This window comes from Orycteropus afer, unplaced genomic scaffold (genome assembly GCF_000298275.1).
Source record: "Orycteropus afer afer isolate SDZICR_OR568_19922 unplaced genomic scaffold, OryAfe1.0 scaffold00042, whole genome shotgun sequence".
NCBI lineage: Eukaryota > Metazoa > Chordata > Mammalia > Tubulidentata > Orycteropodidae > Orycteropus > Orycteropus afer.
The window spans coordinates 8,811,345-8,823,880 of NW_006921629.1; the positions used below are offsets into that span (position 1 = coordinate 8,811,345).

The window sequence follows — 12,536 nt, forward strand, 5'->3', positions numbered from 1 at the left end:
GAGCAAGACGCAGGCTGGCCTGTCGCAGCAGACATGGCTGGAACTAGAGTCCTCGGCAGTGGTGCTCCAAGGCTGAAAATTTGGGGAAGCTGTCCATACCTTCTCCTTCCGGTGTGCCTCTCAGCAGCCCCACCTTGACATGGGGACTCTCTCTAGGGCAGCAGTGCATCTCATGTGCCCGTGGGGTTCCAGGGCACATGCTGAGCGTCCACCTGGCCTCTGAGCTCGGGGCACTGAATGGGATTGCAGTGTGCATGGGGCACACAAGGCATGCAAGCAGTCTTTTTGGACCCCTCAAGGAAAATACAAAAGATAAAGTTCCACATCTTGCCCTGGTCCGCAGCCAGGCAGGGAGTCTCCTGCTTCTTTCCCCACCATAGTTGGTTTTATGAGTGCAGCTGGTTTCTTCTCCTTCTGGCAGTTTATGCTGCTTGGTAGACACCAAGAAATTTGGGGTGCGAGAAACAAGCAAGATACTGGGGTCAAAATGCTGGGAAGTGTTCATGAGATGTCCAACATCATTCATTGGTTCAACAGTACATTTCCCTTCCTTTTCTTCCTTCCTTCCCTCATTCCTTCTTTCTTCCTTTTCCAGCTGATCTGGGCTGATAATGGGGTGACGGGGATTTTCCTCCGAGTTTGTGCTTTTGGTGCTTGGAGACAGGCAGGCACTTGGCAGTCACCATCCAGGGCTTAGGGAACTCCAGCCTGTCCTCCATGGCATGTGGGGTGTGTGGGTTCAGAGCTCTCCAGCTGGCCAGGGCTTGCCTCTGCTAGATAGCTCGCTGGTTAACCTTATTTCTTCTGAACTGTAAAGAAAAGAGCGGCATAGAGCTCAGAACACTGGGCCCACTATCTTAGAGTCCCTTTAGGAGGATTTGGGTTTTTGTTTCCTAGTAGGAAAAGGTAACAGGGAGAAAGTACAGGGTTGGTGTCCTCTTTGGTTTGGGGGATCTTGGTGGGACTCAACCACTGCCAATGAGAGCACCATAGTTTTGGTGATTGGTTCAGAGAAGAGCAATGTAACCCTAATTGGGCCAATCAGAATCAACCCTTGGACTTTTGCTATCACTGTTAGGAAAGAGGCACTTTTTTTTTCTTTTCCTGCTTTGTTATTAGACTGTAAAGATGAAGCATCTTACCATTGTAAGGGGAGAGCCTACCCAGAAATGAAAGCAACACAGGGGAAGGCAAGAGTAAGAGAGTAAGAAGGATTTATGTCAACATAGTTTGAGCACCTGGATACAGCCATGCCTGAAGACAGGACAATCTATGCTTGAATATTTTTAGTGGAAACTAACAATTTTCCCTTGCCAATTTAAGTTCAGTAGTTGCCATTCACCATCAAGAGAGTCCTGCCTAAAATGGCAAGCCTCAGCAAAATGAAAAAGACTGAGACATCATAGAGTAATGCTCTGACCTACTGGGCTTGCTGCCTCTCCCTTACAGCATGTCTGTCAGACTCTGCTATACTAGAAGAAACTAAGGCTGAGAGAGATGTTGAACTTGCTCCAGCTCACACAGCTTGAAAGTGGAGAACCTGGGTTTTAGAACTTGACCTTCTGGTAAGTCAAGGTTACCTGTGGCTCCTGGCTGATCCTAGGTCCTCTTCCCCAAGCTGAACACTCCAGCCTCTAGACCCTCTTGAGCTTTAATGAGTGATCTGGGGATCTTATTAAAAGCAGATTGTTTTTCGGTAGACCTGGGGCGGGGCCTGAGATTCTGCATTTCTGACAAGTTCCCTGCTGATTCCACGATGTTGGTCCATGGACCACATTTTGAGTAGCAAGGTATTTAGGGAAAAAGTTAGGGTGATTATTGAAAGTTGGGGAGATGCTTAGGAGCCTCCTGTGTAAAGAGGTAGGTGATGGCCACCTCTGACCTGCATAGCCCAAAGACTCAAACTGCAGGGGCTTTGTGAGCAGCTCAGAACTAGGGAAACTAGTTCCCCTGCTTGGGTAACTCCACTGGGCCACCTTTGGGTGCTCACAAAGTGTTACTTCCTATCTCTCACCATGTGTAGTCTTTACTTCTGCCATATCCTGGGTAAATCAGTAGGGTTGTTAGTGTGTCAAACTCACAGTTTACAAATCAAAGCCATATCCATTATCCCAGGAGCTCTGGTAGCATAGTGCCTAAGGCACTTGAGTGCTAACCAGAAGGCTGGTGGTTCAAACCCACTAGCCACTCCTCAAAAGGAAGATGGAGCAATCTACTTCCGTAGTGATACTGCCTCAGAAACCCAAGGAGGGGTCGCTATGAGTCGGGTCCGACTCGACGGCACATAACAACAACATCCATTATCCCAGGTGACACAAAAGCCTGTGTGCTGGAGGCCTCTTCAGACCATTTGATACATGAAAACACCAAGGCTCAGGACACTGGACAGGTCACCGGACTGTCACAGCTGAGACTTGAGCTCCTGTCCCCTGACTCCTAGGTCTGTGGGTCCTCTTTCCATACCCTTTTCTAGCGCTCCACTCTCTAGGTATCAGACAAGTCAGAAAACCAGGCCCCACTCAGCTGGTCACTGCTGGGGGACTTGATCAGTTTATTGGATGAGAAGGTAAGGCTGTGGCCCCTACATGCTCTTACCTTCCCCCTGCATAGCCCCTGCCCCAGGAGGCTAGGCTGCATCTTCCTGTAGTACCCACACCACGAAAGCTGGCCCCTCTGCTCCTGCAGCTCACCTGTGCACATGTGGGCCTCACCTGTGAAGTTGACAGTCACAGCCACAATGATGATGACAATCCCCAGGATGATGAAGGTGATGCTGAGCAGCCGGGCGAGGCGGCCCAGCCTCCGGGCGCCATCCAGATCCCCCTGTTGCACGCTTCCTCGTGACTGCAGACAGAGAGAGGCAGAGACCTCAGGAAGCCTGTCTGTCAGCCACAGCAGCCCCGTAGCCCTGCAGGTAGCCCCTCGTCTGGGCTTCCAGAACAAACCCTGTATCCACTGCAACCCACACACCAGCAGCCTCTCTAGGGGAGAGAAAGAGGGCTCTTCTTGGAAAAATGGTCTGAGCTCCAAAAATGGCCCAGGGCTCTTGTGGGGACCCTCTAAGCGAGCCTGCCCTTTGTTGGCTGGGGGCAGCTGGAGGCTGCTCCAAGCAATTCAGAGCCCTTCCTTTCAGGACAGTGACAGGCCGGGGTGGTTGTAGAGGCTGAAAGCTTGAGAGCATGGACATCCAAGCCACACTGAGTTGGCAGCTGATAGGCCAGGCCCCTTGAGACCTCAGCTCACCCACTCCATTCTGCAGCCACACCAGGGTCTTTAGTTGCCCCTGTGGCTTCTTCTATGTCCTGATGTGCCTGCCTCCTGTTCCTTGGTCAGCCCCATCTTGCCATGAGAAAAAAACCCACCAATCCTCCCTTCTTCCCAAAGAACCACATCCTTGTTCAGCCAAGCCCATTCCCCAGATCACATGAGAAGGGGGTGGGGCTCTTAGGGATGAACTGGGAAGATGGGGGACTGGCTTTCCCTCCTCACCCCACTTTTCAGGCAGCGTTTTTTTTTTTTTTTTTTTTCCCTTGGCTCTATTTGATGGTGAAATCCAGTGGGTGAGGGTGGGAATGGAGAGTTTAGGGACAGAAGGGATCCTGAGAGGGTCCTTCCTGGGGGACTCGGCAGGAGGTATGTCCCAAGCCAGGCCCATGGTTAAGCCTCAAAGAGGGCCCTGTCCCCTCTGTCACAGATGGCTCAGGTGTCGGCCAGGGGTGGAGGCTGGCCCCCATGACTACCCCAGGTTGCTCCAGCTCTAGAATTCTCACTTTCTTCTTGGACTCTGTGGATTTGCCTTGGCCTCCTTAGGAATAGGCACAGGTGTGATGGCTTTCAAGGCTGCAGGCCAGTCATTCTGTTATTTAATTTTCTGGTTATTTGAGCTCCTGAGTTCAGCAAAAAAAAAATAGAGTCAAGTACCTTGACGATGACGATGATGATGATTTATTGAGCCCTTATTTTGTGCCAGGCACTTGCTAAGGACTTAAATTATCTCGCTTAGTCTCAGGATCACCCTATGAAGTTGGCAATGTTGCCTCCCTTTCCTAACGAAGAAGCTAAGGCCTATTGCAAAAGTTCAGCGAGATGCTGGTGGCTGAAGCAATCGTTCCTGCTCAGTGTCTTCCATGGCTCCTCGTTGCCCACAGAATAAAGTACAAACTCATGTTAGCTTTACACTTCCTGGCTTTATCCTCTGCTGTTCTCTTCCACGACCTGGTACTCCAGCCAGCTGAAGGTTCCCTCCTCCATGCCTTTGCCTATGCTATTTCTCCTGCCTGCCTTCCGTCTCCCCCACACCACATGTCCAACTCCTCACCATGCCTCAAGATGTGGGCCCAATGCCACCCCTTCTGTGAAGCCCACCAAGATTCCTCCTCCACTTCCGTTGGAATAACCCCTGACATTCTCTGAACATTAACCTTGTGCCAGGAACTACGCTACATGCTTGCCATCCATTTCATCCTTGTAATAACTCCTATCCAGCTAGAGTCGATATAAGTCCATTTTACAGATGAGAAGCTGGGTCTGGAGATAGTGTTCTATAGAGAGCACTGGAAAGGTGGAGAAAACCCGGATGAAGAAAGGCCCCCACATTCACCCAACTGAATTTGGATTTTGTCCTACAGGCAGCTGGGAGCTAGTGAGGATTTTAAGTGGGAGCATAATGGGATTTGCATTTTAGGAATGACCCCTCTGATTACAGTATAGAGTGTGAGGTAGGGACATGAGGGGCTGGGGCAGACGGATTGAAAGACTTGAACTAAATTAGAGTATTGAGAAAAAGATTCAGATTTGAGAGGCTATGGAGAGAAAATCAAAAGACCTTGGTGACAAATCAAATGGGGTGTAGGAGAGGGCATGACTGGAATGCTTCCTGGTCTCTGTCTTGGGCCATGGATAAATGCAGGTGCCCTTCCTCAAATGGAAGACACCAGCAAGAAACCGGTTGGGAATGGGAAGAAGACTGTTCAGTATTGGACTTGTTTAGTCTGAGGTGCCTGGGAGCTGTGAGTGTAGATGTCCCTCAGCATTTGGATAAATGGTTTGGAGCTCAGGAGTCACCAGCATGTGGATGGCAACTGAAGCAATGGACATGGATGAGGTCACCAGGGAGCACACAGATTGGCATAGGCTGCTGGGCCCAAGGTGAACCCTTCAGTTGCCAGAGAGTGGGAAGGTATGGGGAGAGTTCCCAGGGGAGTAGTCAGGGCAGCTGCAATGGTGGGTGGGAAGGACTGAGGAAGCTTAGGGGGCATGAGGCAGTAGCAGCTGCCTATCAATCAATTCAGAAGTACGTCAATATTTTAAGTCTGTCTGCATGCCCACTGATTGGGACTCAGTGCAGTGGTTGAGCGAATGGATGAATGCATAAATAAATGAAAGCATGACAAAATGTGTCGAGTATATAGAACATCAGTCCAATAATCAGATGATCTAAACGGTCCAAGAAAACAAGGGCAAAGCCACCCTTGATCTCTGCAGTGCCCCCACATGTTGTAGAAACAACCCACAAGCTCAGAGGCCTCCACCAAAACCACAAATGGGGCTGTGCACCTCCTCCAGGTGGTGTAATGAGGGGTGACACTCCATGATCTCAAATATGGTTCAAGTCAGAATTGCCTGTCCACTGGGGGGTTTACCCTTTCCTCTGACATGGCAAAGTTTCATTTAGTATTAATAACAGCAACCACATCCATTTATGAAGCATCTACTATGGGCCAGGCTCTGTGTGAAGTACTTTCACACACATTTGTGCCTTTAATCCTCCTAATAGCCCTCTGAGGTAGATAGTTTTGCTAGATGAGGAAGGTGAAGCTAAGAAAAGAGGCTGAGTGATCTGGACACAGTCACATGGCTCATAAGGGACAAACTTGGTTGCACACCCAGGTCTGTCCCCTGTTTCTTTTATCAGCTGGTGCTAACAGAAGGTCTGCAGCCTGGGATCTAGCTCCCTTCATTGACAGGAAACCTCACTGGTACTGAAGAACTTGGCCATTTCTGACCCAGAAGTAACCTGAATGATACCAGCCTTGTTCTGTCTACCCTGGGAGGCACACGGGAGGCTGCAGTGCCAAGCAGAGCTGGATCCTGATCTCTGTGATCACGGCTCCTCAAAGCGATCTAGTTACAGCAAACCCCTTCAAGGCTATCAGTGGGCAGGACACTGCTGGTCCATTAGTGTTTCCCTGATGGACTTAGCTGGGGATGGAGGGAGTTGGCAGTGGGGAGGAAGTAGAATTGTTCCCTCTCTGCCCAACTGTCTGGGAGGCTTGGCTTTCGGGGAGGGACATCATCCTTGTCCTCAGAGCTAGATGCAGGCTGGAGCTGTGGAGTGAGCACTGAATTCAATGCCCAGCTGTGTGACCATAGGAAAGATAGTATTCTTCTGTAGGTCTCAGTTGTCTTATCTGTTCAAAGGGGACAATTGGCTAGATTCTGTCATCCTCATCTTAGAGAACGCTCTGCAAACAAAAACAAGATCCTGACAGGGGCTGTCAGAGTTGTGGGTCTCTTTCCATTCCTGGGGTCAAGTGCGGGATGCTTCATGTGGTAACTCGTGGGGGTGGAGGCTTCATATGAGGAGTCTGTCCTCAGGATGGGGAGACACCAGCACAGGAGACTCATTCTCTTTCCACACTCTCTGTCCCTCCTTCTCATGCATGGTGCTGTTTGGGTGGGGCCCAGAGTTTCAGCCCTAGATGAGTAACTGCCCCCCAGAGTACGGGGGTGTCCTATGAATTAGACTGGCTTCCAGTACAGGGGACCCAGGACACTATAGACACATCCAATAATGTTCCCACCTGGGTTCACCATGATGCCCATGGAGGCCAGAAGGTGGGCTCTCACTGAAGCCAGCCCACCTGGTTCACATCTGGCCTTCCCGTTTACTAGCAGATGATTTCACTCTCTGGGCTTCTGTTTTCACATCTGTGAACTGAGACTAGAAAATACTTAGTCCTTATAGGGTTACAGTCAGGATTAAATGAGACAATATATGTAAAGAATTTGGACCCGTGCCTGGCCTTTTGTAAGCACTCAGTCAATGTTTGGAATATTATCCCTCAACACTGGGCTTCCTCAATTTCCTTCTCCCTGACTCCTGATATTTCCCTTCAGGAATTAATTTCCACAGTGATACTGGCCCCTTGCCATCACCCTAAATGACTCCTCCTCTGAAATCTCAAACCCCAGCATCTCTCCCCCTATCACTCTCCCATTCCCTGCCCTTTGACTTCTCTGATTCCAGCCCTGTGACTTTCCCTCTTCCCCAAGGTTATCACTATCTTCCTGGCCCCATTTCTTCCCCAATCCAGCCTACACACTTTGGTGTATCATGTCAGCCACCCTGCCAACATCTTCTGAGTCACCTGGTCCTGCTCGCATGATAATGCTGCCATCTTTAGCCTTGGGTCAATTTGATGCCCTAATATCTGTTATCCTACACTTATAGCTGGAGAGAATCACACCACCATGCATACTGATAGCAGTCAGACCCAAGGTCTCCAGCCTTAGCAGAGCCTTTGGGTCAATGACCTGTCTGTCTCTGGTTACCTCCCCTCCCCTTTGCCACCCCAGCCCTTATTTGTCAGCAACAAACCCTGCCCTCCACTTCCCTGGTGGCACGGAGGTCATGTAGCATAAGCCCACTCCCTTTCTTTGAAGTATTTCTATCGCTTCTTCCCTCATGGCCTCTCCTCCAGGCTGCCAGAGAGGGGATTCTTCTTTTGGAACACTGGATCTCATCTCTCCACTTCTCCAGGGACCTTCCCATCAATCATCCCTCTCTTTTGTACCTTCAGCCTCTCTATTTGGTCTTCCTATCACCAGCATCACCAGTTATCTTCAAGTGGCCAAGACAGTCGACACTTCCACCCTCATCTAATTTGACCTCTCTATGGCTTATAGCCACTCCCTTCTTCTTCAAACTCACATCTCCCTAGGAGTTTCTCCCTCTTTCCTAATTTTCCTTCCACCTCCTGGGAGGGGTTCTTTTTCAATCCTCTTTCCATCCATTTCCCTGTCCACCACTTCAATGTTATAGGTCCTCAAGACTCTCTCTAGGATGGCTTCAAGATAGTTGAGTTAGCTAACGAGGAGCCATCTTAGACTCTAACGTAAAGCAAAACATTGCTCCTAGCTTCTTAACCACTCTCTTATTAGTTCCCTCTTTCCCAAGCCTACTGCTTAATTCAGGTCCTCTTCATTTCCTGCCTGGACTATCACAATAACCTCCTGTGGGGTCTCCCAGCTCCCAGTCCTGCCTCCTTTATCCCATTTCCCATAATTCAGCTGAAATTTGGTTCAAAATTATGAATTGACCACATCACACCTCTACTTGAAACTATTTAGAGGTACTACCCCTGAGATCATCTTTTAGCTAAGTAACAGGCTGGTTCACCTGTAAGTATTGAGCTTCTTTAAAAACTCATCATCAAATGGTCAACAATTATTTTAAAACAAAGGTGAGAATATAAGGGGGCAGGGAAACTAGATTAGGGAACCTAAACTTCTGTGTAACCCTTCACTGAAAACACCATGATATTTCTTAAAAAACAAACTCTTCAGGAGTTCCTCAGGGCCCCTAGAATAAAGCTTAAATTCCTAGAGTAGTAGGTCCCTACTCCATTCCCTCCCTACCACACTCTCATACCCTTCTACTATGCCAAACAGACCATGTTTTAGCCACCTACTTCCCAAATGCCTAGCACGGGGCCTGATTCATAAAGAGACACATTTGTTCTTGGGAGATCCTAACCATCCTCTGCCATGTAGCAAGCTGCTGTGGAATGAATGAGTGAATGAATGGGCAGTGTTACCAAGTCTTAGAAGGTTTCCAGAACCCCTCTGCCCCCCATTGTGCCCCGAGCCAGATGAGGAGCTCTCCCCTGTGCTCCTACAAATGTTTGCTCTCCTGAATACCAAGCCCTTCCCTTTCAGCCCCTCCTATCACCCTGGACTGGACTGATCCACCAAAACAGAGATCTGACCACGCTCCTCTCCTGCTCCTGTGATAAACACATGACAACATGGATAAACTGGAAAACACGATGCTGAGCAAAAGAAGCCAGTCACAAAAGATGCATACTGCATGAGTCCATTTATATGACATGTCCACAACAGGCAAATCCATAGAGACAGAAAGAAGATTCGTGGTTTTGTAGGATTGGGGAGGATAGGGGTAGTAGGTAGTAACTAAAGGATACAGGGTTCATTTTGAGGTGATGAAAATGTTCTAAAATTGACTGTGGTTATGATTGCACATATCTGTGACTATACTAGAAACCATAAAACACTTTAAATGGGTGAGTTGTATGGTATGTAAATTATATATCAATAGAGCTGTTTTTATAGAACTTACAATGGCTTCCCATGCCCCATGAGTGAGACTCTGCTGTCACGTAAATACTATTACTATGTAGTAGCACTTAGTATGTGCTGGGGGTTGTTCTTAAGCACCTTATGTGGCTCATCTAATTTCTACCTGTCACAGCTCTATAATGTAAGTGTTATGATTATACCCATTTTACAGATGGGAATATTGAAGAAAAGAGAGGTTTGAGTGACTTGCCCAAAGCCACACAATACCATGCAGTTATGTCTAGCATGGATACTTCTCAAAGTGTGTTGTAAGGATCTGTTTACAAGCACTCCCCCTGGACTCCCCCTGGAGGGGGAATTGGCAGTGGTGTCTTGTTTAGCACAATGTTCCCTGCACCCAGCCCAGTGGCCCCTAGGCCTGATCCAAGAACCTTAAAAGGACATAGAGATGCACTGAGTTCAGTGGTCTCAGAGGCTTGATAAAGGCAGCTCCTGCCCAGCCTGTGTCCCTGGGTGGTGCATACAGTCAATGCACTTGGTTTCTAATCAGAAGATTGGAGGTTCAAGTCCACCCAGGAGTGCCTCAAGAAAGGCCTGGTGATCTCCTTCTGAAATATCAGGCACCGAAAACCCTGTGGAGCACAGTTCTTCTCTGATACACATGAGGTCACCATGAGTTGGAATCACCTCGGTGGCAACTCATTTACCCAGCCTGCACCCTGCCACCCCTGCCAGGAGATGGGTTCTAGCAACAGGATTCTAGCAACTGTTTTCTCCTGGGCCCTCGTGTGGTTTCTCTCCCCAAAGACTGCTTCCCCTCTAGGACCTTTTCTGGTAACCAAGATATTGGCCCAGGCCAAAGCTGCTTATTGCACCCCTGGGGCATGACTCTGATCCCAGCTGCCCCAGTGCAATGGGCAGCAGAGGAGACCCTTTGGAAGGCTTGCATCCTGGGCCCTACCCACTCCTGGGTTTTGAGCCGTGCCAAGTCTCTCAGATTCAGGAACACTCCTGTTGTCCCCTAAAGTCCTGGCTGGGGGTATGAGATTTAATGGGGGTCAGGGAAGGCTTCCGTGGCTAGAGACCAGGCCTCAGTGAAGTGGACAGAGATGTATAAGGAAACATGGACTTTCTCAGAAGACAACTTGGAGGTGGTAAGGGAGGCAGCAGGAGTGAGCACATCTCCTAGGGGTTTGGCAAAAGATGACTCAGCAGGGGGTTGGTATCTCCTGGTGTGAACAGCCTGGGGCCAGCGATTAACTTTCCCCTGCTCATACCTCATTCTGGAAGTCATGACTCTGCCCACTATCTCTACCTCTCTCTGGTTCCTGGACTTCAAAAGCCACTTGCCAACATCTACAACACTTTCTGTGGGACCCTCTGCTTGTTCTACTCCCATGATTCCGTTTCAGAACATGTAAGGCAATTTACTCAAAACCGTGCAGGACGAGAGTGAGAAGTGGAAGCCTAGCCCACACTCCCCTCTTTTTTGGCTCAGCGGCCATGCCCTCAGACATGCATTTTTCTCACCTGTGGCCTAGAGTCCCCCTGCCCTGCATGCAGATGCTGAAATCAACGAGACCACTGAGGTCCTGAGGGCTCCGATGAGAAGGCTCACTCCAAAGGAGCAGCAGCGAACTCTCCCCTCCTCTTGTGTCCCAGGGGTAGTAGACGAGCCTTGGGCCCCCCATGCATGGTAGGAAAGCCACTCCCAGCTCTTAGGAACCAGAACTGGCAAAGGCTCTTGGAATTCCCCAGTGGCTTAGGGCAGAGGCAGGGGTCTGGCTCCCCAGAAACAGAGACCCCAGGACCCCCCACTGTTTGCAACATCTGCTGAAACACAGCCCCACTTAGGGATGACCACCGCCAAAAGGCAAGCCCCCTTACTTGGCAGCCAGAAGCCTCAGGGTGGAACGAGAGCATTACCTGCCTCCCCTCATGCCCATTGTCTTTCTGTCCTGCAGGAGTTAGCTCCAGGCAGCTCCCTCTCCCCAGCAAGTACCTACAAAGTCAAGGGGTGAGGCCCAGGAGCAGAGATGGAAGAGGAAGAAACAGAAGCCCTGGCCTCTGGCTCCTTCTTCAAGGGGAAGCAATAGGCCAACTGAGAAAGGGGACCTTCTTCCCAGCCCCAGCACACAGCTCTCTTTCCTCCAGACGCTAGGCAGGGTGTTTGTGGCTGCCAGGAAACAGGCCTGCCAACTCCTGGTCCAGCCCCTGGCCCTGGGACACAGGGCAGCACTTACCATGATAGAAAAGATGAGCGGGATGAGGTTGAGGGGCCAGACAGGGCAGAAGCAAGAGGCGATAGCAAGGATGAGGTAATCTTTGGGGACCTCACGGTCCTGGGTATAGGAGGCAGTGGCGATAGAGGATGCCCGCCTTGAGCTGGCCCGGGAGGGCGACTTGGGGAGAGAGGACTCCAAGTGCCGCTCAGAGATCACCTTGAAGGGTAGGCTGTGGCCATTCTGCCCTAGGTCCAGGGCTCCCGAGAGGGATTTGGACAGCTTCAGGGTCTTGTCATTCTCATCCTCTGCCTTGGTGAGGAGCTTCTCCATCTCCGGCAGGTCCAGGGGTGAGGTGGTGCCTGGCTCCTGCGCCAGGGGAAACTGAGGCTCCACGGGGTTGGCCATGTTGTCCTGGGCTTTGGGCTGCTCCAACTCCAGGCCAAGACTAAGGGCCCCCAGAAGGACCTCAGTGCATCATTCCCAGCCCAAACTAGGGGCCTACGAGTGGGACAGAAGTGTCACCCAGGGGAGGGAGGCCCGGCTGGAGGGCTGGGAGGTCAGAATGAGCTCATCAAGGCTGGCTGAGTCCAGAGGCTGGGGCCTGCCTGCTGCCCCTGCAGAGCTCCTGGAAAGCTGGAGCAAAGCTGAAGCCTCCAGCCGTTCAAGTTGAGGCCAACTTTGCCGGCGCTGCTGACAGCACAGATGGGCGGGGAAGCGGCGGAAAGCTTGGAGAGCAGAGAGAAGTGCTCCTCTTCAGAGTGAGGCACTTAGGCTAAGTCAGGAAGGCTGTGTGTGTGTCTGTGTGTGCCCGTGGTGTGTGTGTGTGTGTGTGTGTGTGTGCACGCGTGCGCACGCACTCTCAAGTGCGCATACACAAGCCACATAGCCTCCCACCCACCCCGCCCTCCTGCCAAGATGCTTTTTCAGTTCCCCTCTCCCCAGAGAACTGCCCCAGCAGCATTCTGCCTCTGCCTCTGCCCGAGCCCAGAG

The 12,536-nt window shown here is 50.6% G+C and overlaps 1 protein-coding gene across 1 annotated transcript; it reads right to left on the bottom strand.

The window, feature by feature from the left end:
- Positions 1-795: 795 nt before the first annotated feature.
- On the bottom strand, positions 796-11,951 carry TRARG1 (trafficking regulator of GLUT4 (SLC2A4) 1). The gene is made up of 3 exons (XM_007937562.1): positions 11,565-11,951; positions 2,712-2,844; positions 796-809 (listed from the first exon to the last, which is right to left on the bottom strand). Exons 1-3 carry the CDS (start codon positions 11,949-11,951, stop codon positions 796-798), a joined length of 534 nt encoding a protein of 177 aa, XP_007935753.1.
- Positions 11,952-12,536: the final 585 nt, after the last annotated feature.